Source organism: Phascolarctos cinereus, unplaced genomic scaffold, assembly GCF_003287225.1.
Source record: "Phascolarctos cinereus isolate Bilbo 61053 unplaced genomic scaffold, phaCin_HiC Scaffold_5;HRSCAF=322, whole genome shotgun sequence".
Classification (NCBI taxonomy): domain Eukaryota; kingdom Metazoa; phylum Chordata; class Mammalia; order Diprotodontia; family Phascolarctidae; genus Phascolarctos; species Phascolarctos cinereus.
The window spans coordinates 323,412,875-323,437,662 of record NW_027555958.1 but is presented as its reverse complement, the minus strand read 5'-3'; the positions used below and the strand labels follow the sequence as shown (position 1 = coordinate 323,437,662).

Below are 24,788 nucleotides of genomic sequence, written 5' to 3'. Positions count from 1 at the left end.
GCTGAGGACTGCAGAGGAAGGGTATGTATGTGATAGTTTATTATAAGGCACAGAATGGAACTAAATACTATCCCAACCCCACATTAAAAAAATAATCTCTCTAAAAAATGAAAATGAACATTCCTCCCAAACAAAAGCCCTAATTTTGGTCCCTGTGCTTTCAAAGAAGCTCCTTTCTCTTCTGCTCCACCCCATTGTGGCTAAGAAGTTTGAGCAACAAGGTATAGCTGAAGAGTCTTTGGCAACAGGTCGGCACCAAGATGACAGGTGAAAGGATAGGTATGGCATACCCATCACCACCATCCTTAGGTCTGAAGAAGGCTGTAGCTCTTTTCTTGAACCTGGCGGTATTGCCAGAAAAGTCCCAAGCATATGAGGCTAGTGAGAATTCCTGGTATGTTGGGCACCTAGGAGGAAACAAGAAATTGCAATAAAGTGGGGCCCTGGTTTCCTACTCTGTATACCCACCACTATCCCCACGCTGGCTCACCATAATGTAGAGGTCTCCGAGGCGGAAGCCATAGAGAGTCCAGGAGGCAGAAGCAAGGAGGGTAGCCACAGTGAGGGAGAAAGACAAACATTGAGTGGACTTGGTCTGAATAATCTTGACCTGTAGGGAAGGAAGTCATTAACGTCCTTCACACCCTCCCAAGAGGAAGGGTCATCACATCCTTCCCCCTGCCTCTACTCAAGGTAGTACTTTCTCCTCCCCAAACCTAGATAGATGGTGGGATCTCTCCCTCTTTAACCTCCAGTGTAACAAGTAATAAAGTTCATAGGAAATCAAAGAATTTTAGAGCTTGAAGAGTTGTCAGACTAGTCTGACTTCAATTTAGAGATAAGAGAACTGAAAGCCAGATAAAGGAAGGAACCTTGCTCCAATTCACAGGGGCTGACAATCCCATCGTCCCTATTTCTGTGCTGTTGAAACCCAGTGTCCTCCACCTTCACTCCTTTTCCTCCAGCACCTATTCCCTTTCAGAGAGAACACCAGCACCCAAGTGTCCATGACCCCTTCCTAACACTGAACCCACCAGGTCAGCCAAGGGCGACAGGTACATGCTGATGGTGAAGATGCTACAGAAGAGGCCCAGCTGCCTCAGCCGAGAGGTCCAATCAGGCACCAGGAGTTGAAAGTAGCTATAGCCCAGGAGGAGAACACCGAGCAGGGCAGCAGTTTGCAAGAGGACAGTACGCTGTGGGGGAAAGGAAGAGCAGGGTGATAGCAGTCCCAGCCAGTTACCCAAACCTCAGCAATCCCCAAGTTTCCATTTCTGCCCTAGTCTCTTGCGGGGGGGGGGGGTAGCCTGCAGAAGGACTCATGCAGGAAGCCCCCAAATCCGATGGATGGGGAGTACACACATGTATACCAGTTAAGGAAAAGCCAACTAGACTGAGTCCTAGATAATTAGCATCTAGACATTCCCCTCTTCCACATTTCTCATCTGCATTACCACAACCACCTAGTCTTGCAGATATTTAGGGGTTAATAGATGCTGAGGAAGTATGAAGCAATTCAATTAAACAATTCAATAACTGTGGAATACTGTTAGGCATCAGACCCTGAGGGGAGAGGAGAATACAATACAGGAAGGCTTTCTGAAAGAAGGGAGCCCAGCTAAGATAGCCCTCCAGGAAAAGGTGGCAATATTAGGCCAAAGGAGAATTCGAGGAAATGTTGACATTGCGTGGCTGACGTGGCAGTACTCCAGCAGGGCCTCAGAGGCTGAGGGATGGGATTGGCCTCTACCTTTCGGGGACAGTAGTGGAGATAGGTCAGCATATAGAGGGTCTGGAGAAAGGCTCCCACTGCGTTCACCACGATGAGCGTCTTATCTCCCTTGAGGAGCCCGTAACTCAGCCAGCTTAGGTTGCTGCACGCGAGGTGGCCGATGGGTTAAGTCCCCGAAGGAGTAAAAGAGAGAGAGGCTGATTTAGCCCCAGCACTCCAGAGGCCAGAAGCTGGAAGCTTTCCCTCCCTCTTTTCTCCCTCTCCTCCCCAAAGTCTTGCAGAGACCTCTCCCCAACCAGCCTCACTTGACATCTGTGGTGAGAAAGGGCAGGAACTGGATATTGTTCACACTCCGGGTGGTCTGCATGTGCCGGAGGTCCGAGCTGTAAGGAAATCGGAGGGTTAGGAAGGATGCTGGGCTGGGGCTGGGCTGGGACCAGGGTGGGACCCTCACCTTCTGGGACCTGCTGGGACCAGGCTCAAACCCTCACCTTTCGGGCTCATTTCTTCTCTGGGCTCCGCCCCCAAGTCCCTTAACTCCTCCCCCTCCCCCTTCCCCTCCCCCAGACCCAACAGAGCCCACCACAACGCGGTTGTGGTCGTGGTCATGGTCATGGACATGGACGTACACTTGAACTTGGGGCTCTAAGTTCCCAGACCTGGGGCCTCATCCCTGGCTTCACTTCCCCCTTGAGGCCTTCTAGGTTCCAGCCCCCAGACCCGGTTCGGTTCTCACAGGCCGGCAGAAAACATGCAGAGGGTGAAAAGCACGCAGGCTCCAGCGAGGAGCGTGTCCGCAGTGGCCGCAGACTCCATCTCGGCCCCAGCCAGAGGCCTGAACTCTCGGGCCTCGCTCCCTGGTCCTCAGAGCCCCGCCCCCAACCCCAGGCTCCGCCCCAGTAGGACCCGCCGCAAACGTGGCCCCGCCCCTTTTCCGAATGCCGAGGCTGACCTGCTCACCGCCTTGCGCTTCCTGGACGTGCCTGGGCCGGCCGCGTTTTCTCCGCCTGCGCCAGCCTTTTTCCCAACGGCTAGAGCTCCGGGAACACGGGCTTCCCACAGTGCCTTGCACGGACATAGCAAGAGTTCCACGAATGTTTGTTGATCGATTTGACACCCAGCTGTAGAGACCTCGCCTTTCTCCCACCCACTCGTGGGATCATTTCCCTGAACACTTTGCCCCCCCTCCCCCGGGCAGGCCAGACCAGGAAGTGCCAACCTTTCAGGCCCAAGCACAAGGCTTCCCACGTGGCAGGTGTGCAGTAATAATAAAGGCAGGCGTTTGCAGAGATTGAAGGGCTGAAAAGTGTATTACAGACATTATCTCGTCTGATTTCTCACCACTGCCCTGGGAGGTGGGTCCTCCAAGTATTATCCCCATTTTACAGATAGGCTAATTGAATATGAGAGAAGGGATGTTACTTGCCCGTGGTCACACATATTGCAGTCTACATCCCTTGAGACAGTTAAGATAGAGGAGTGGGCCTTGGATCAATTAATCAATAAGCATTTATTAGGTTCTTACATGCCAGGCACATATGTGTGAGGCACTTACATGGCTCCGTGGATAGAGACCCCAGGTCAGGAAGATCTGAGTTCAAATGCAGCCACAGATAGTTTTTAACCCATACAAGTTATTTAACCTGTTTGACTTAAACTGCTGGCGAAGGAAATAGTAAACCATTCAAGCATCTCTGACAAGAAAATCCAATGGACAATATTGGCATGCTATGGTCCACAGGGCCATGAAGAGTCAGACAACTGATGACTGATGGACTGCCAATAAGCACTGTGCTAGGCACTGGCGGCAGACAAAAAAATATGAAATAATTTCATTCCTTAAGGAGCTTACATTTTCTCCAGGAAACACATACATATATAGGCATGTGGAAAGTATATACCAAATAAATATGAGGGAAAAGAACAAGCATTTATTAAGCATCTACTGCATTCCAGGCACTGCGCTAAGTGCTTCACAAATCTGTTAGCTTTGAGTGTGTGTGTGTAGAGGTAGGGAGGTAAGAAGAAGGCACCAGCAGCTGTAGGGACTAGGCAAGGCCTCACATAGGAGTGGGTACTTGAGTTAACCCCTTGTAAAGGAATCTAAGGTATGTAGATTAAGAGTGTGTGCATTCCAGACACGGGAACAGCCATGCCTCAGACTTTGAGGCTGGAGATAGGAGTGTGAAATGGAGGGGTGAATAGTAAGGCCAGTTTGGAGTGCTTAGAGGGGAGTAATAGATTGGGGAGTCTGGTTGTGGGGGAAATCAGGAAAACCTGGGTTGAAATACTGGCTCTGACATGCCAGCCTTATGATTGTGGACTGATTCTGAGGCAACTAGGAACAGAAATTACAGATTAGTTGCTGATCTGTGATCTGCATAGGTGGAGGGGTCCACACCAGAACTGACACACCATACAATAACAGAGTAACCGAAATCAAATCAAAAACATGTATGAGGTACCTACAGTGTGCAAGTGAGTCTGCTGCATTTGGAATTCTCTTTCCACCTCCCACACGGTCTTTGTAGTAGAGATGTGGGGTATCACCCACATACCATAGTGCTGGCACTGCCCCTGTGCCACAGCTGACTCACCCTTTCCCTGCCCAGACCAAGACCCCAGGCAGTTTGAGCACCTGAACCCATAAATCCAAGGATTCTGACCAACCATACCCCAGTATCTAGAGGGAAAGGGAGGAAGGCCTAGGAAAAGTCCCTTTTTGCTTCAGGAGGGCAACAGAGAAAATTGCCTCAAAAAAGGGCTGGGAATTCAGGAAGGGTGACTCAAAGAGTGTGCTGAGCTCCTACTCGTCTGGAGAATGAAACAAGAGCTGGGGTATAGAAGGAACAAGAGGCTGGACATCAAGAGCTTCTTGATTATGGATGGAAATACTACAATCATAGAAGGTTGGAGCCAGAAGTATCCTGGTCTCCATCTTACAGAAGAGAAAATTGAGGAGATGATGGTAGGCAAGGCAAATGGGGAGAGGCACTAACTTCTTTCTTAGCACCTATAAATGGATAAATAAATACATAGCAATCACAGACATGGAACTGAAGGGGGCTTTCAAGATCAGATGACTCAGTGGTGGCAAAGAACTGGAAATTGAGGGGATGCCCATCAATTGGGAATAGCAAACTAGTTGTGCTATATGAATGTGAAGGAATACTACTGTGCTGTAAGAAATGATAAGTTGGTTGACTTCAGAAAAAATATGGAAAGACTTGAATGAAAAAATGAAGAGTAAATTGAGCAGAGCATTGAATACAGTAACAGCAATATTGTTCAAAGAACAACTGAATGACTAAATTATTCTGAGTATTATAAATACTCAAACCAATTAGAAAGGACCTTTGAAGGAAGATACTATCCACTTCCAGAGAAAGAATTGCTAAACAGATTTGTGTGTGTATGTGTGCCACTACAGACACACATATAATCTGTGTCAAATGGTGGCTTTCTCTAGTGTGGGGTGGGGAGGGAGGGAGACAATTCAGAACTTAAAATATAACAACAACAACAACAAAAAGATCAGATGACTCAGCTGCCTTCTTTTACAGAAGGGAAAATGAGGTCCAGAGTGGTTGAATGGGGACAGCTAGGTGGCACAGTGGATAGAGCACTGGCTCTGGATTCAGGAGGACCTGAGCTCAAATCCAGCCTCAGACACATAACACTTACTAGCCGTGTGATCCTGGGCAAGTCACTTAACCCCATTGCCTAGCCAAAAAAAAAAAAAAGAACAGAGTGGTTGAATGATTTTCCCATCAAGCTAGTAAGTAACAGGACCAAGATTTAGCCTCCTATCACCCAATTCTACATCCACCGTCCTTTTCACCACAGTATATATTGCTCCCAGAAGAGGAGAGTCTTCTAAACATTCAGGCAAGGAGAAAGATGGTTCCATGTGGACAGAGAAGTAGCCTGGCAGGGTCTCCGACCTGTGCACTGATGGGGCAGAGGAAGTCCAAAAACATGTAACACACAATTTCATTCTGACAAAGAGCACTTGTGTAAAAACAACAACTTTAGTTGTAGAAATCTCTCCAGGGAGAGATTTTACATACAAATATATATACAATGGGCACCGCCCTTATACACAGCACATGTTGGGGCACTGCCCCTCCTTGTCTGCCTGGCTTTGCTCTGAGATAGCCCCCTGAGGGGTGGCTCTGAATTAGGAGAGCCCAGGCTGTAACCTTTTGCCAATATGGCATTACAGATGGAATTGTATGTGAGTGTGTAGGGAAGGCAGACCCTGAGTGCACACGAAGTGCTTTCTTCTCCCCATCCTCCCCTTCCCACATGAAAAGTTCAGTTTCTCTTTCTACTCCTTTAGAGTTCCGTCTTGGGCACTCCTGGGTCTTCCACAGAGGGCATGACCATTCCATGCCCAGAGTCCATCCATAAGCTCCCCACTTCTAAGAGGAGCAGCTGCCCTTAGTTAATTTCAGGTTTTTGATCTTTGGCAAAACAGGAGGAATGAAGAGAGCTGTGTCCTCCCAACCATGGGGGCAAGGGACAAGTTGGCACTGCCAATCTTTCCTGGCACCCCTAATACTGACCCATGCCACCAGGGTGGCAGGTTTGTACTACGCTGGATGGAGTTCCTTGGGCAGAGGATTCCAGTTTTCTCCCTTGGAAAGCGGCCGTTACCCCCTCCTTCCCCAGCCCAGTTCTAGTCTTCAAAAGCTGGGTTTGATGCCCACCCTCAGGGGGTATGAAGCAGTATGAGGGGCAGAAGCAGCACAACCCAGGCAATTGGAAAGGTCCGAGGGGCAGCACTGTGTCCAACACTATGCAGGACCTGGACATTTGCATCATCTGGAAAGAAGAAAAGAATAAATCATAGATTCAGGGATGGTATAGGTCCTAGAAATTATCTAATCCAATCCCCTTATTTTACAGATGAGGGAAACTGAGACATGAGAGAAGGGAAATGCCTTTTCCTGATAGGAAAAGCAGATCTGGAATTTGAACCCAGATCCTTTGACTCCAAATCCAGGGCTTCTTTCCACTAGATCAAATTGTCTCAGGAAGCACGGAAGAGGTACCCCCACCCCTTTAGTGAGAAAGCACACAGCTACTGTAGAGATGCTTGTTCCATTGCTCTGTCATCTCATCACCAAATCCCAATGCAGTCAAGACCACCAGCTCATGTCGAGTGTGGAACTCCCCAGTACCCTAACTCTCCTATCTCCTATCCTCCCTCTTCTGCCCCACCCCACCCGTTTCTAGTTAGGGTCTGTTACCCACCTGAGGAAAACTGATTCTCATTCTGTGGATTGGCGTCCACCTGTGGGCTGTGAGCTGGAAGATATTAAGAAAGGAGAATGAGAGGGCAGATAGAGGGGAAAATCTCCATTCTGAACAAGCTGGGCAGCCACAGGAGACTTCTATCCCCACCACCACTCTAGGTCCTATGATCTAGAGTCCCAGGGGTGGGGAACGTATAGCCTCGAGGCCACATGTGGTCCTCTAAGTCCTCAAGTGCAGCCCTTTGACTTAATCCAAACTTCACAGAACAAATCCATTAATAAAAGGATTTGTTCTATAAAACATGAATTCAGTCAAAAGGCCACACCTGAGGACCGAGAAGATCACACGTGGCCTCCAGGCCACAGGTTCCCAATTGCTGGTCTAGACCTTCAAATTTGGAGAATCATGTTCAACCCCTTCATTTCTCAGTTGAGTAAAGTGAGGCTCAGGAAGGTTGTATATGTCCAGTGTCTCATAGGCAGCTAAGTAAACAAATCAGGACTCAAAACCAAGCCTCTTACTATAAATTCAATGCCTCTTTCCACTTTGCCTCCTATCCTTAGGTCATGAGGCCCATCATGGTGTGATGCTGAAGGGTGGCCAGCAGAATTGACACAAATAACCCACATACTCACTGATTTTGCCATCGACAGTCACTTTCAATTTCAGGCACTGGTCTCCATGGTGATGGATGGGTTTGGCTGCAAAAGACACCCATATTGTGGTGAGAAGGGGCCCCCTTTCAAGGGAAAATCCTGGTTCTACCCATTTGTCTTCTGTTTTTCTTAGCTTCTGGCTTTCTTAATGTTTCTAAGGAAATGCATTTCTAAGACTGTTGATGATATTTGGACATTAATGGTTTCCTTAATGGATGAAGGTGCCTGGGTATCAATGATCTGTATATGTCCTCCTGAGTCTCCAGCCTCATATCCTGGAAACCAACTCCCCAAATAAGGAAAAGTAGGGATGTGAGAAACATAAACTGTCATAAAGCTTTAAGGAGATGGGTCACTGAAATAAGAAGTGCTGTCAATCTCCCTAGCTGTCCGTCTGATCTGGCAAGGGAGGGAGAAAAGAAATAGGGAGACCAAGCAAAGTATCCCTAAAACATGCTCAGGTATGTATTGTGATTGGTTTCTCCTGAGATTGGAATATCTACCTTGCTTTGTTGTGTTGGTGAAATTATTTTTGTTTTCCTGTTTTATGTGTATCAGACACCCTAGACTCATAAAATGTTCCTTTGATCCAGTGTAGTCTAAGGTGGGCAGATTGAGTTGCTCCTCTGGTGTAAGTGTTTGGTTTAGGGAACCCCTGACCCCTGATGCCTGAAGAGTAGAATCTGAGCAACTTTTGAAAAGTTTAGCCCCAGTAAGTGGGCCTAGACTCTCGGTTCCTGGCTGCCCAGCCCATTCCTATCCTGGTCAGAGTACTCCATGTGCTCTAGCCAAACCCTCCTTCCCCAGAGCTCTTCTGCCTCATGTTCATTGCTTTCCCACGCTACGTTCATCCCATGCCCAATATGCCCATTGACTCACAAATATAGTAGTAGCTGTGTCCCTCTTTGAACTCCTTTCCCAGGGTAAAGGGGGTAAAACGTTGGAACTTTTCAGATAGCTTCTCAGGACCATGCCGGGCATTGGGCTGGTTGCACTGCCATCGCACCTGCTCCTTGGACTGTGGCTGGCACAGTTGGTATTCCTCATGCTCTACCAGATACAGTGTATAACGCTCCATGGCATCTGGGGCCACGGATTCATCTTCGTAATGTGGACAGATGATGTCTAAGTAATCATTCAGTCGGACGTGGACTGTGTAGTCTTCACTCTGAAACCTGCACACAGAGCAAAGGAAATAAAAGGGGGGGGGGGGTCAGCTTGAATCCAGTAACAAAATCATAGAGTAGAAAGGATCATTATTAGCCATGTGGTCCAATCTACGATCATTCCTCAAAGAATTCCTTCTACAACACACCCAACAAGTGGATATCCAACCTCGGCCTCAAGACCTCCAGTGGGAGGGAAAGCATTCTGATTTTATATACTATTTCGTTATTATTGAACTTTTACATTTTATCTATTATGTTATTGTAGCTCTATTATCTCAGTTAAATGTCTCCTCCTCAGTTTTATACCTTGCCCTAAAAAATATCATCAAGAAAGCTCTAAATGTTGCTTTTGTCCCCTAAATCTCACCATGAAAACAAAACTCTAAATGCTACTTTCATCCCCTGAATATCTCTCCATTAAATTTCCAAATATCAGCCTCTCAATGTTGTTGTGGTTGCTCAGTCATGTCTAACTCTTTGTATCCCCATTTGGGGTTTTCTTGGCAAAGACACTAGAGGGGTTTGCTCTTTCCTTCTCCAGTTCATTTTACAGATGAGGAAACTGAGGCAAACAGGGTTAAATGACTTGCCCAGGGTCACACAGCTAGTAAGTATCTGAGTCTGGATTTGAACTCACCAAGATGAGTCTTCCTGACTCCAGGCCCCACATTCTATCCACCATGCTATGTACCTGTCCCCTCAGTATAGAGATTTTTAACATATGGTTCATGAATTTCTATTTTTAATATTTTGATAACTGTATATCAATACAACTGACTTCCTTTGCAATATCATATAATCTATTTCATGTATTTGAAAATATTACTCAGAGAAGGGATCCATAAAGTTTGCCAGACTGCCAAAGGAATCCAGGACACCAAAATGATCAAGATCACAAGATTTTCATTTCTGCTTTTTCCCTATCCTCTCTTTTATCTCCCCATCAGCTTTCAAATCTTCCCCCAAATCTACACTAACACTTGCACCACAATCCTACTGATAGACACCCATTACCTTCACATTCTGTACACTATTCTTCTGTATGATAGGTAGAAAGATGGATAGACGGATAGGAGAGAGAGAGAGAAGGAGGAAAAGGGAGGAAGGGAGAGAGGGATAGAGAGAGAGAGAGTGAGAGAGAGACATAAGTGAAGAGAAGAAAGAGGAAGAGAAGATAGAGAGGAGGCGGGGGAGGAGAAGAGAGATGCAGAGAGAGAGATTGATTAGGTATGTGGACCAATGGTACCCTGAAATCGTTATGGCACACCTACAAATGTTAAATAACTGCAAGATGGTTTCTTCTAGTTGGCCCCTGAAATTCCCCAAGTGCTCTAGTGTGATTGCAGCCCTGTCTCTAGTTCAGTTCTAATCCTCACAAATGTCTACCTGACCCAACAAATAAGGCTCTCTCACCAGTATCCCATGTCCTCCCAACTCTGGCTCAGATCTGTCTTCTTCAGCCTTTTCAATCTACACTACCTCCCCAAATCACCTTCACCAACTCACCCTGCTATCTCAAAAGCTCCTCAAAGCCATTTAAATCTAAGCTATCTCATTCCCACACCTCTCCTCTCTTCCTTCTCTAGCTCTTTTCCAAAATTCCTCCCAATCAATCCTTCCCACCCACAACTCTCCATGTTTTCCTAATCCTGTATACCCTAGTGCCTGAAATCCATACTTTTAGCTTCCTGAGAATTCCAGAAATGCTGGAGTTCTCTGATTAGCTGCAGCCCCCTCAGCTTCCTTCCTAGGAAGAACTGGTCTCTCTATCTCCCCTCTCCCCCTCCCCACATTTGCCCCCAGGCTTTCCAGGCTCCAGCCTGACTGCCCACTTGCCCCTCCTCTCACAGACACCTGGCTCCAGGCCAGGTGGGGTCCCAGTGGGAAGAGTAGCCATCTCAAACTGGTTAGATTTCCAAAATGTTCGTAGCCACCACCAGAACTGGATGAGGGGCAGCAGCCTTGTTTGCCTACTTGAACAGAATCAATGACATCAGGGGGATTGGGCCAGGGTTGACAAAGAGATTTAAGTGGACACCAGATGCCTGTCACATGGAGCATGGGTGCCTAGCACCACCCAACATCCAAGACTAGGCATGAGCTTGTCCATCAGGGCCATGCCTGCAACCAGACTGGGCATTCCCAGGCCCTTCCCCCACCTCAGGGAAGAAAGAGAGAGAGAGGCTTTTAAAATTCCTCTCTGGAGAGATAAACATAGAAGCCATTTCAGAACAGGTATTTCAGCTCTGGGGCTGGCGTCTCTCTCCCTCTCCCCATGACGAGCACTGACTCACTCCCTCACTGCCTCCACCACTAGCCCCAGCCCCAGCGCCCCCCAGAGCCTGTAAGATGTGCCAAGGTGACTGTTCTCTGCTTAAGAACCCTGGTGGTAGTCAAATTGTCCATACATCCTTGGGAACCCCCAAAAGCAAAGGGACAAGCCTGTGTAAGCTTGCACAACAGGGCTTCAGTTCCCTGTGAAAAGCCAAAGAAACATGTGCCCACTTCAGATCAAGGCTTTGCTTCTTTCCAACACTGTTCCTGCAAGTAGGCTTGGAAACTGCTGCCCACTACCATTAATCACCAATATAAGCCTCTTGATTAGCCATCTCTCATAAATATCTCAGCTTGTTCCAAGCTGGACCCAGTTTCAACACCAGCCTGCTCTCACTTCCTCTGGGCCTACTCTCTGGTCTAGAATCCGGTTTAATATGTTCGATCTTACAGGTGAGGTGGACAGGGGCAGAGGCTTGGCTTGACTGGGATACCCCTCACTCACTCTCCCTGGATTGGGAAAGTCTCTGATTTCACTATTACTCTCCTTCTGGGAAGTGGGGGAGGAGAAAGAGGGGAGGTTGGCAAGGAAGAGGCTCCTTCCTGAAAGAGAGGAAACCTGGGAACTTGGGAACGGAAGAGGCCAGGGCTCCCCCCCTCCCTGCTAATGGTTTCCTGCTCCCCCTCCCCCCAGTACCTGGCATTGGGCATAAACAAGGATTTTGTACTCTCCCACCGTGGCAAGACCAGGTCAGGAGAGTAAATCCTGGGAAAGGAAGAAGGGAAAGGGCAGGCTCAGTAAGTGGCCCTGGGCAAGAGGGCATTGCCCTTCTGGGATGACAACAGGCTAGGGACCTCCCTCCTCCCCATAATACAGGATTGGAGGAAACAGGCTGTGTTGAAGGGCATGGAACTTAAAGCATTGGCCAAATTCTAGAAACAGTAGCCCCAGCTTATGCCTAGTTCTCTGTTCCCTGCCCTCCACCTTTCTAATACTCCCCCCAAAACAGTTCCCACAATTTTTAAGGACTCTCAGGCAGGAACAAAGAAGCTGACACTGTCTCCTGTCCCTCCCAGTACCATTTGCCTCCTAGCTTCAAACCAGTCCCGAGAAAAATTAACTCCTTCCCACCCATTTTAACTCCTTCCTGATATTAGTGCCTGTCTCTTTCCCTCCCTACCTCATCTGTACCCTTCAGCAACCTCTCTTCCTAGGTGTTCTCCCTGATTCTAACTCTGCAAAACAAAAGCCCACCAATCTTTGCCCAACCTGAATTCAATGTATACCACTCACACCCCGTTTCAGGTCTCAGTAGATGGTATATGCCCCATTTTGGCCACAGTCCCAGCCCACCCTGAGCAGAGAACACTTTCCTCTGTGACAACAAACTGATTTGTGCCAGGTTTCAGGGAAAGCATCTAATTTACAAGAAAGGATTCTGGGAGTATTTGTCTAGAGGGTCCAAAAGTACTATCCATGCACAGAGCAAGGATTGGGCATGAGGGTTATCATTCCACGAGGAGGATTTGTGACTGTTAGCCTAGGGAGTGGGTTGTCTAGAACTGTAGACTCACTGGCTTTATAAAGTCTTGGGGGTACTCATAGGCTAGGGAAAACAGGAAAAGCCAGGTTATGGGGGGTGGGAGGGAGGGAGAGAGGGCTGCTCCCTGAAGGGGTATAAGAGGAGAAAGGTTCACAAAATTATGCCTCTAACAAAACTCCCCGAAACGGGGAGAACAGCTGTGGATTCTCTGCAGTTGCATCTGCCTGGGCAATGTCAGTTAAGGTGTCCAAGTACCAGGAATTGGGGGGGAAGGCTGGGGAAGCTTACTTGGGGTTTGAGCTGTTCCAGAAGACGGTGTGTCGGTCAGCGGAGGCCAAACTGCAACACAAGCCCAAGAGGGGAACCCACAGTAACTCCATAACGCGGCGCCTAGCCGGGCCGGGCCGTGCCACACTGGGCCAGGTCGGGTCGGGTTTGGAGAGTGTGAGTGTGCGGATATCTCTTATAGAGTCCGTCGGGAGCTCTGATTCTTTTCTGCGGCTGCAGCCCGGGAACGCGCTAACAACTCTGGCCTCTTAGCCCCACGGCTCCGCCTTTTGGGGCCGACACCGCCCCAGACACCCCGCCCCGCCCCTGCCCAACCCCGCCCCGCCCCGCGCTCCTGTCCAGGGGGGTAGGGAAGGGAGAAACCTGAGTAGAGCCCGCGAGCGCCTGTGTATGTGGGGGAGGGGGGGCGCGGCGGGATGTGAGGGTCACTAAAGGAAATGGTATGCCTCCGAATGTTTCAATATTTGCTTATTATGTCTTTGTGGATTTGTACCTTGTATTTCTGCGTTTGTGTGTCTGCATAAATCTTGGTGTGTGTGACTATCTCAATGGTAAATGCTTGGGTGTGTGTGTGTGTGTGTGTGTGTGTGTGTGTGTGTGTGTGTGAGAGAGAGAGAGAGAGAGAGAGAGAGAGAGAGAGAGAGAGAGAGAGAGAGAGAGAGAGAGAGAGAGAGTGAGTGAAACAGAGTAACAGAGACAGACTTGAACACACTTCTATGTGTGTCCTTGTGTCTGGGGACGGGGGCTCTGTTTACGCTGGGGTCTCTAGACAACTTTGTATTGTGACTGTCTGTAAATGTGATGTGTAATAAATGACAACTCCAGAGCTTTTAGGTTTGGTTAAGTGCTCCTTCCTACATCCCTTCCCCCTTCCCTCTTATCTTCCTTTCCCTTTCTCTCCCCTCCCCCAGTCCCGGACTCTGCCGGGGTTACTGCTCCTCCCCGCTCCTCACACACACCAGGCTGGTTGTTTTTGTTAGGTTTGTCAATGTTGGCTTTGTGTAAGGGATTGTGTCATCCCTGAAATGCCGAGAAATTGTGTGTGTGTGTGTGCCTTATGTGTGCGATTATGAACGAGAATGTATATGTGTGATCATTTTCTTCGATGTCAGTCATAAGCATTTATTAAGAGCCTATTATGGGCCAGACACTGAGCTAAGAGCTGGATGTTTGTATTCCTGTGTGAATGTGTGTTTGCTTCACTGCAATAGTGATTGTTAACTTGATGAGAGTGCTTGTATATGCTTGTGCCTCTGGCATGTGGTTTTGTGTGTATTCATGTATTGTGTATTTATATGCGAATGTCTGACTTGCAGTTGTGTTAATTTCGAATTTGTTTGTGATTGTGTACGCACATGGATTATGAATGTAAAGGTCAATATATTGACGGAGATAACTGCTTGTGAGTGAACGAGGAGGGGAATATGTGAGAATATCTGTGACTAGAACTCAGAGGTAAATGGCGATGCAGGTGTAATGTTGTTTGTGTGTTCTATTACTGGGGGATGTGTTACACAAACATGCGTACACATGTATGTGTACCTAACTCTGTGGGTGACTGCGTATACCTTTCTGTGTGCGTTCCCATATCAGTGTCTCTCTTGGTGTCTGGCTTCTTCCTCCCTCTGTGGCTCTAAACCAACTTCATCGTGAGTCTCCTCTCTCCGTGTCTGAGGAGAAAGGGGGTTGTGTGTGAACTTTTTGTTTACTCCTCAGTTACAGTCACCGGGCCAGATCTGTCTCGCTCCCTGCTTCCCGCCGGGACAGAGCGCTCACGGCATATCAGCTTGGGGCCCACACGTGGGCCTGCCTGTCTGCGTGTCCTGGGGGGGAGAGACTAGACGATAGGGCGTCCGAGGCTGTAACCCCATCCTGTCGTGTCCCCCCCTCTTCCCACTCGGCTCTAGGGCCCTTGCAATCTCATCCACCCCCTTTTACGGCCAGGATGGCCACTGTCTCTGTAATTACGCGCTTGGGACCGGACGCGGCGGCCGAGTCCTGAGCTGAGGGGGCGGGGAGGGGACACGACCTTTCTCCCAGTCGGGGCGGGAGGCGCAGGGATCGGGACCCAGAAACTAGAGCTGGGTCTGACTCCAAACTACCCACGCCCACTCCTCGTGACACAGAAACACCCCCCCCACTTTCCCCTTTCCTTAGGCTCCAGCTCCACCTCCTTGTTTACCTCGTGGCGAGTCTGGGGCTGCGCGACCCTGCCCTTCCAAGTGCCTGGGGCCAAAGTCTCCTTGGTTAACACGGATTCTTGGTTCGTGGGCCCGGGCACGCACGCGGGCGGGGCAAGCGGACTCTTAGGTTCACTCTCCGCGATCTTCTGTTCTTTCTCCACTCCCTGCAACCCAATTTGTCTGGCTCGGGATGTACTGATTACGGAGAACGGCGAAAAGGAGGAGCGGAGTGTGTGTGTGTGTGTGTGTGTGTGTGTGTGTGTGTGTGTGTGTGTGTGTGTGTGTGTGTGTGTGTGTGTGTGTGTGTGTGTGTGTGTGTGTGTGTGTGTGTGAGAGAGAGATGTGTGAGGTCCTCGGCTCCGCTACTCCATGCCTGGCACCCGTTTGGGCTTGTCTTGGCTCTGTTGGACCAAACAAGCTCCTCGCCTAGCCAGTACTTACTGCCGAAAGGGGTTGGGGTGGGGGACAAAATTCTGAGGATCTGGGGATGCTCCCCTATTTTGTTCCCTATGGAGGCTGCAAGAGAAACCTAATGTAATTGTGCAGAGGTACAGATCACAAGGGCTGGTCTGAACTGGGGGCCTTCACATACCCATGCCCTCCCACTCCCCAGCCTATACCCTTATCCCCACCCCCATGCCTGAACCCAGGCTATTCCTGGTGGACAGAGGGGCACTTTGATGGGAAGATTGGCAGCTAGAGAAACACAGCAGGGAGACCAGCCAAGTGAGAAGCCGAGAGCAAGACAGATGGAGACATGGGCGGAGCCTCCCTCCCTGCGCCCCTGGCCATCACCCTAGCTGCCGCCGCCCAGCCCGCTGTCTTTCACCGCAGTGACCTCTCACCGCAATGACGTGGGCAGTGCCTATAAGCTGCCTCCCTCTCCCCCCGGGGCTAAGGTTTATGCTTAGTGGTTTTGTGTGTGTGTGTGTGTGTGTGTGTGTGTGTGCTTGAGGGGGGGGACTATGACGACGACAAGCTCTGAGTTGTCAGTCTGTCTGAGTCTGATTCGGGATTTCCCAGGAGGATTCCTGGGGGAGAGGGAGGCTGGAACTTATTAGCCAGGTATACCAGCTTTACCTTCTCCTCTCCTACAGGCCTAGAACAGGGCCTTGCATACCAGTGTAAAATGTCTGTCTATTGAACTTCCCATTGAACGGGGATAGCTAGACCTGGAATGAGAGGCTGATAGACAGGACTTCCTGGGTTGCTACTCTCTTTCCCTAGGGCCCTGTGGTTTTGGGGTGGTGAAGGCATGAGCTGAAAGGCCCTGAGGAACCATCTAAAACACCTCAACACCCCTGGGCAGCACTGGTCACTAGGATGGAGCAGTGGGGTGTATCAATCCCATGCCTGTGAGAAGTAGGTGAAGTAGAGTGTGCCCACTTGCCATGCACCAATGCTTAAGTGACACTAATGCTTAGTGTCCTCACGCTCTGGACTGGCATCTTCCAACCAGATCCACCCTCACCTTTTGGAATTTTAGAGTTGGATATTAAGAGGATATTAAGTTCAATTCAATTCAACAAGTACTTATCCAGTCCCTACTATATGCCGAATATTGGGCTGAAAAATTCCTCCCCGTTATGTCCCCTAGATTTTGCTACTTTTTGTTCTTTGGCCTCTTCTTCTCAGGAGCTTTCCTCTTTTTGTCTTCCATTGCCCCTGATACCCTATCTGTGCTGCTGTATCACCAAGTATTCCCCCCAGCTCAGGTCATACCTGCAGCTGAGCAGACCAGGCTCCCTAGGGGACCAAGGGCCTGGTGCCAGGCAGTAGGGGGTGCCAGAACCCAGTATCAATTACTCCTTTGTCTCTCTGAGTTGCTGACCTCCTTCACTCTCACTTCTGCTCACAGGCCATACCCCAGGTGGAAGGGGAAGGGACCCTCCGTAGGGCCCCCTGAGTTCCTAGAAGTTTTGGAGACAGAAAAAATATTGATGAGAAACCAGTCTAGTTTCTTTAAGGTATGCAAATAATCACTTTCCTTCCTTCCTACCTACCTACCTACTCAGTGCTTGAGGAAGGAGAAACCAAGGAGAGGAAGCTAAATTCCAACCCCTAGCATTTGAGAAGGTACCAATCTCAGCTTCTCCTAAGGCAGTGTGATCCAGGAGAAAGAAAATCAAATTGAAAGTCAGTCATAGAATCATAGGATTTTGGAACATGAAATAACACTTTCTGATGATACCCTTTAACCCAGTGAAGCTCTTTTACCATTACAAAATTCTGTGGAGTAGAAGTCCTTAGATACCATGAAAACCAACCCCCTTATTGCTCAAAACAGGAGACAGAGAAGTAAATGAATCATTCAGGGTCCAGAAAACAAGTTATTGGCAGTCAGGACGAGAACTCAGGTCTCCCAACCTCAGTCCTGAGTTTTTCTTCCAAACTATGTTGTTTCTTCCACCACTGATAAATAGAGGCATAATTCCTTGATCAGGAGAAGTGATCATTCCATTGTCCCTTGCCCCTCCCCTCCAGATGAAATTTCCCCAGGGAAAATGATCAAGATGTTGAGGGAAATTGAAACTTCAATAAATATAAGGATTTGTTAAAGTTTGGCCTAGAGAAGAAAAGACAGGTGGGATATGATAGCTAACTTCAAATATTCAAAGAGCTGTCAAATGGAATTGGGATTAGATGTATTTTTTATTGGCCTCATAGAGGAGAGCTAGGTTCAATGAACAGAACTTGCAAGGAAGCAGACTTTTACTCAACACAAGGAAGAACTTTCCAATTAAAACTGCTCAGCAGTGGCATGGTATGACTTGGAGGGTAGCGTGCTACGCACCACATACCTAATATGAAGTTTAAGGTTACATTTGTTTCCACTTCCCTGTAACAATATTAACTCACACTGAGCTCTTTCTGACAGAATTTTCTGCATCACTATGTGCTTTCCCTTCTTCCTTTCCCCATCTGCCCACCCCAGAAATTTTGCAGTCTTGTACTCAATGCAGCTGATTTTTTGAACCCCCAGTTCAGGATTTTATTTTATCCTATTAAATTTCATCTCATTACATTTGCCATATTGTTCTAGTCTGTTAAAACATTTTTCTGGAATACTGATTCTGCCCAATTTCATTCATATCATCTCTAAATTGGATCTGTATACCATCTTTATCTTTATCTTCAGCTTTGGTAAAAATGTTGATTAGATGGGATTGAAGTCAGAACTGAAATCATACCATATAGAACTCCCTCCAGATTATCCATTCATTAAGCAATACTCTTTGGGTCTGGTCATTCTGTCACCTGTGGCTCCACCTGTCTATATTTTTTTCATCCAGTCTACAACTTTCCGTCTTGCCTAGAAGAATGTTGTGAGACTTTGTCAAGTGACTTTTGTACTTAACACTGTATTTATCTAAGCCTCTTCTAGGCTGTGGATTCTGTGAGGCCTGCTTTGTAAGTATTCTGAAAGTCAATTCCTATGTCTGAGTCTCCCTTCTGGTACCCCAAACACTTTCTACTTTCTCTCTCTCTCTCTCTCTCTCTCTCTCTCTCTCTCTCTCTCTCTCTCTCTCTCTCTCCCTCTCCCTGTCCCTCTCCCTGTCCCTCTCCCTCTCCCTGTCCCTCTCCCTCTCCCTGTCCCTCTCCCTCTCCTCTCCTCTCTCTCTCTCTCTCTCTCTCTCTCTCTCTCCCTCCTTCTCTCTCTCTCTCTGTCTCTCTGTCTCTCTCATACACACTCTGATTTCTTTTCATTTTTCTTTTTTTTTATCTTAAGGTTCTTTTTTAGACTAAGAAGAAAGTGTGAAATAATAGTCAACACACTGAAAAAAAAGTTGAGGGACCAGAAAGTTCTTAGGGATTGGGTTCCATTCTCGTCAAGGAATCATTGTTAGTCTCCTGTTCTCCCAAAGTATCTGCTCTGATTGTGTATGAATGAAGAGCTACAAAGTTCTCCAGGGAAGACATTCTGCTTAGGGAAATTGGGAAAAATTTCAGAGTCAGAGAAATCAGAGAGGAAGGAAGAATGAGGATGTTTGTGTTTCTGATGTATGTGAAGATATACAAAGTATGCTAGAGAGAGAACTAGGGAGATACAGAGATGAAGGATGATATAGAAAGGGCGCAGAGACATAAAGAATGTGCTACAAGTAGAGATAGAAATGTGGAAGGGGGTGGCATTTGTCTGTGCTTGCCTGGCACCCCGCTGCACTTGGCCACTCTCATTCCTTTTGCATCCTTCCCCTTTCTTCCCTACTTAAAAACCTGATCTCTATAGAAACGACAGTCTCGTGGAGAACAGGTAGTGGGAGGAAGGAGGGGAAAAGAGGGGCAGAAGTCGCCTATTGCTGTTCCATAAGGGGGGGAGCAGCAGGCAATGTGATGCCTCCTCCTCACACAGCTAGTTTCTTCCCCATGCCAAAGGAAGAAGACGAGCCACCCAATCAAACTCCTAGTCCTTTCTGGGACTGCTTGGGGGTGTCTCTGGGAAGAAAGGAGGAAAGAAGGCTTGGAGTCGGATAACAGGACTGAGAGGCCCTGGGTACTGCCCACCACCGTCAGTCGGAATTTGGTATCAATTATCATCAAAGCCCTATACATCTTTGCAGTGGCAGCGGACTGTGCACACAGAACATTGCATATAGTATCAGACTCAGTTACTTTTACTGTGGTTTTCTCCCCCTTTCTTTTTTATTCATTGTTACAAGGGCAATTTTCCATTGCTCGCTGGCAATGGGAAAGACATACTTCTAAAAAGAAACTATAGTAATAAATGTTTTTAAAGTCACCAGCACCACAAACCATGTTTCCAATATCCCTGTGGCAGAGTAATTCTAATTATGCCTTACACTCATGGTACCTTTATCGCTGTTGTTGTTCAGTCGTTTCAGTTACGTCCAACTCTTCGTGACCCCATTTGGAGTTTTCTTGGCAGAGATATTGGAGTGCTTTGCCGTTTCCTTATCCAGCTCATTTTACAGATGAGGAAACTGAGGCAAACAAGGATTAAGTGATTTGCCCAGGATCATACAGCTAGTAAGTGTCTGAGGCCAGATTTGAAATCAGGAAGATGAATCTTCTTGACTTCAGCCTTGGCATTCTATCTACTACACCACCTAATTGCCCCACTTATGGTACCTAGGCATGATTATTAGAGATTAGTTTGATTATCTACCTTGGGAACTGTGGGATATACAGAGCTGTTTCTAGGATGTGTGTGTGTGTGTGTGTGTGTGTGTGTGAGAGAGAGAGAGAGAGAGAGAGAGAGGCAGACAGACAGACAGATGGACAGAATTAGAGACAGAGAAATGTGAAAGAGAAATTTAGGGCTTTTGTCAAGTCTCTTAGTCTTAGGTTTGCCAGATAACTTCTTGTGTGACTTTGGATAAATTATTCCCCTTAAATAAACCCTTTCCCTTCTCTGAAACTCAGTTTCCTCAGCTATAAATTGAGGGGTTAAACTAGATGATCTCTAAAGTTCCTTCTAGCTTTGATTGCTTGAAATAAAACATTTCTGAGCTCTACAATCCCTATGTGGAAGGTAGGGTGGGCAAACAGCTTTAGTGGAGACACAATCTAGATCAGGAAAGGGCTTGAAACCTGCACTCTGCTGTCTATGGGCTCAGTAAAGGAATGTCCTTAAGGCTATGAATATGTCTGGTGTTGTGGAAAGAACCCTAGACTTAGAAACAGAAGACTGCATTCAAATCCCAACTCCTCTATTTTACTGGCTCTATAGGCTGGGCATATCTCTTTCTCCCTTTCAGCCTGTTTCCTCAATTTGTAAGATGGGGATAATAATGTTCACAATATTTGGGGCTGTTGTGCAGAAGGACCTTTGGGTAAACTGCTATCTAAATTGAGCTGTTGTTGTTAGCATCATACGTGTTTGTTTCTCTAACACTGCACAGCCAGGGGTAGGTTTGAACAAGTTTCTTAAAAGACCTGTACAGGCATCCCTGGGCTGACACTGGAGGACTCTGCAGGGACCTTGGTTAGGAGGCACCCTCAAGAGATGGTGCTCAAAGAATGACCCAAAGGTGCCTAGTTCTCAGCATACCCAGGATGTCTTCGAGGAGAGATAATGAGGATCCTGCCAATAAAGATAAAAACTTACATTGATATAATGTTTTATGGTTACACAGTGTGCTTTCAAATACCTTTTCTCATCTCTCATGCATTATCACCTTGTACATCTCTCCTCTCTATACTTTGGCATAGGCTGTCCCCTATGTCTGGGATTCACTCCGTTCTCATCTCAGAGCGATAGAACACCTCACTTCCTTCAGAACTAAGTTTACCTTTTACATGAAACCTTTCCTAATGCCCTTCCTCCTTAAATTACCCTATGTTGGGGGTCACTGATCAACCTCCCAGTCCAGTATGTAACCCAGGAGGTATAAGGCATATTAAGGAGGCGTTAAACTGAGTATAAAGACTAGTATAAGCCCTATATCACTTTATAAAGAGCAAAAAATTCACTTGATTGAATTGGAATGGGCAATTACCATTGGCAAATTGAAGACTTGGCCATACCCCTGGTCACACTTTAAAAGCTAGATTGCCAATTCTGCAGTCAAGAAACCAGCAGTGGAGGAGATCCTAACCTAACCCTCAGGAAGGAATTAAATTTAACTTCTTGATGAGGAAAGTAGAGGATATCACTTTCTCTCCCAATAATGCTGGTGCTTTTTAGTAGAGCTATTCTACCAGTAGGATACACAGAATCCATAAAGGGTAAATTTTGAAAGTCTCGGTCTCCAAAAAGGAAGGGACATAGGCAAAATTCAAGACACAAAACAGTTTCAAGGAGTGATATCTTTGACAGCAGAAAAGACAGTTACTGTGGATTTAAGAGAAAATTAGCTTTGGCAGTCAATACTTGAGTTGTAAAGAAGCTCTAGGGAAGGGGCAGCTAGGTGGCAAAGTGGATAGAGTTCTGGCCTTGGAGTCAGGAGGACCTGAGTTCAAATCCAGCATCAGACACTTGACACTTACTAGCTGTGTGACCTTGGGCAAGTCACTTAATCCCAATTGCCTCATCAAAAAGCAAAAAAAAAAAATCTAGGGAGCATACCTTTACATAGTGGGGAACATCTTGAGAACTCCATAGAGAGAAAAGATACTGAGGCTGTGCAGTTCCAGAGGTATGAGTTGTCTCAGCAACATGTACTCCCCATGCATGTGCCTCATTACCATTGTAATTTGTTTTTTTTCCCTCTCTTCCTACTTATGATGTCTGTATTTGTGGGAGAATATGCTTCATGTTTATGAAAGAAATGTTTTGTTGCCAGTCTTCTTACTATGTCACCTTAGTAAATGCTTTGCTCTGAGTTCATGTGTCTGCTAGCTGACTGTTAAAGGAAAATTCACTGGTGGGGGCTTGTGAGCTGTGGTAATCTACAGTTGTAGTGGGAATCTCTCATACTCACAAGGTACCCTGAAACTTTAGGGTAGACCTACAAACTGACAATTGTCGGTTGGTAAAGTAGTCCAAGAGGTGAGGTGGGGTTATACTTGTATTTATTTTATATCTATCTATCTATCTATCTATCTATCTATCTATCTATCTATCTATCTATCTATCTATCTATCTATCTATCTATCTATGTTGTCTTTCCAGAGAGAGGTTCCTTAACAGCAGAGAACATTTTTTTCTTTGTATTCTAAGTGGCTAGCACAAGGTAGGAGAAAAATACATGCTCTTTGATTGATTTCAAGTATTCTCATAGCTCTTTGTGACCTTAGGCAAGTTGCTTAGGATCATAAGATTAAGGATTTAAAGCTAGAAGCAAGCACTATAGACTGTAGCAGAAATATTTAACCTAGGCTCCATAAATTTTAAAAAAATACAACTGTATTTCTTGTTGTTTGTTTTGGGGAAGAGGCAATCAGGATTGAAATGACTTGCCCAGGGTCACACAGCTAGTAAGTATCTGAGGCCAGATTTGAACTCAGGTCCTCCTACTTCAGGGCCAGTGTTCTATCCATTGTGGCACCTAGCTTCCCCTATATTGTATTTCAATATAATTGGTTTCCTTTATAATCTAAGGGATTTCATTTTATGCATTTAAAAACATTATTCTGGGAAGGGGCCCATAGGCCTTGCCCAGATGCCAAAGGGGTCCATGACACAAACAATGGTTAAGAACCCTTGGGCTCTAGTGTATAGCATTACAGATTGAGAGGTCATATAATCCAGTCCTATCATTTTACAGATGAGAAATGAGCCTAGAGAAGTGAAGGTAGAGACTGGATCAAAGTCAGTAAGTCAAATATCCAAGACCCAGGCCTATAGTGTCTGACTCCAAATCCAGTATTCATTATACTATACCCACACTTCCAGCTTGTGGGACCTGAACATCTAGTCAAGTCAAGGAAGCAAGGATTTACTAAGTGCCTACTATATGCCAGGCACAGAGTTAATCTTTGGAGAGACAAAGAAAGGCCTAAAACAGTCTCTGATCTCAAGAAGCTCACAGGCCAATCAGGGAGACAATGTGCAGACAACCGTATACCAGAAAGATATATACAAGGTAATATAATTTAGGAGGTGATAATAAGGGAGGTAAGGCACAAAGATTATGAAGCACTGGGAAAGACTTCTCACAGCAAGCTGGACTTTAGCTGAGACTTGAAAGGAGCCAGGGAAGCCGGGAGATGGAGATGGTGAAAGAGAGCGTTCCAGGCACGGAGGATGGCGGGATGGTGTAAGGATGGTGTTAGTTTCATTCAAGGAACAACAACAAAGAGGTCAGTGTTATTAGACTGCAAGGTACTTCAGGGGAGTAAAGTATGTATAAAAAGACTGCAAAAAGCTGGAAGAGGTCCAGTGATGAAGAACTTTAAAAGCCAAACAGAGAATTTTAAGTAATAGGGAACCACTGCAGTTGGTTGAATGGAAGAGTGATGTGGTCAGACATGCCCTTTAGGAAGATCAATCTGACAGCTGAGTGGAGGATGGACTGGAGGAGCTGGGGAGAGATTTGGGGCAAGGAGACCAACCAGCAGGTAATTGCAATAGTCAAGGTATGAAGTGATGAGAACCTGCACCAGGGTGGTGAAAGTCTCAGAGAAGAGAAAAGGGTCCATATGAATTGTTATGAAGGTATAAAGAAGAAGACTTGGCAACAGATTGGACACGGGAGGTAAGAAAGGATGACACTTCGATTTTGAGCCTGGGTGACTGGGAAGATCTGATCCAACCATCTTATCTGATGAAAAAGGAAGCTAAGAGTTCACTAATGCTACCTTCCTTTAACTAAAGGGGAAACTCACCCGAGGAGGATCAGAGAACATAATTTAGCTAGAAATAAAGTCTGTAACAACTGGCAGAGACAGGATTCAAACCCAGGTTTTCTGATCTCAGATCTAATGTTATTTCATTATCTTACTCTGACCTCTAAGAGGAAATGCACAGAGCTGCTGCTGTGCAAAGGCTCCAAGGAACTGTGATTACTGACAGGAGCAATCCCTGGGAGGTGCAGACAGACCTGACTGTGCCTGATAGCAGTGATACAGCCAAACATGTCTTTTTCTGAATGAGCTCCCGCAATGACAATGATATGAACACACAAGACCTCTTCTTTCAAGGTCCTACAGTCCTTCCCAGGTTCCCAACCTCCATCATCCTCCATTCTTCCCCCTCATATCTTATCAGTTGTCAACTCTGGTTAGTTCTGCCATAAAAAAATCAGAAAGTTTTCTTTAAGTAAACAGTTTTCCCC

At 46.8% G+C, this 24,788-nt stretch overlaps 2 protein-coding genes across 9 annotated transcripts; both read right to left on the bottom strand.

The window, feature by feature from the left end:
* Nucleotides 1-17: 17 nt before the first annotated feature.
* Nucleotides 18-2,825, bottom strand: SLC50A1 (solute carrier family 50 member 1). 8 transcript variants are annotated; one of them, XM_020991996.2, is made up of 6 exons: nt 2,685-2,705; nt 2,038-2,115; nt 1,751-1,874; nt 1,035-1,196; nt 491-610; nt 18-407 (listed from the first exon to the last, which is right to left on the bottom strand). In XM_020991996.2, the coding sequence occupies exons 2-6, from the start codon at nt 2,097-2,099 to the stop codon at nt 306-308; spliced, it is 570 nt and encodes a 189-aa protein (XP_020847655.1). In that variant the 5' UTR covers nt 2,100-2,115; nt 2,685-2,705; the 3' UTR covers nt 18-305. The 8 variants fall into 8 exon arrangements, with proteins under 8 accessions (XP_020847655.1, XP_020847650.1, XP_020847653.1 ...); XM_020991991.2 differs by lacking the exon at nt 2,685-2,705 and adding an exon at nt 2,469-2,622; XM_020991994.2 differs by lacking the exon at nt 2,685-2,705 and adding an exon at nt 2,362-2,562.
* A 398-nt stretch (nt 2,826-3,223) lies between these two features.
* Nucleotides 3,224-13,190, bottom strand: EFNA1 (ephrin A1). Its single transcript, XM_020991968.2, has 5 exons — nt 12,926-13,190; nt 8,530-8,825; nt 7,630-7,695; nt 6,992-7,045; nt 3,224-6,559 (listed from the first exon to the last, which is right to left on the bottom strand). The coding sequence occupies exons 1-5, from the start codon at nt 13,015-13,017 to the stop codon at nt 6,447-6,449; spliced, it is 621 nt and encodes a 206-aa protein (XP_020847627.1). The 5' UTR covers nt 13,018-13,190; the 3' UTR covers nt 3,224-6,446.
* Nucleotides 13,191-24,788: the final 11,598 nt, after the last annotated feature.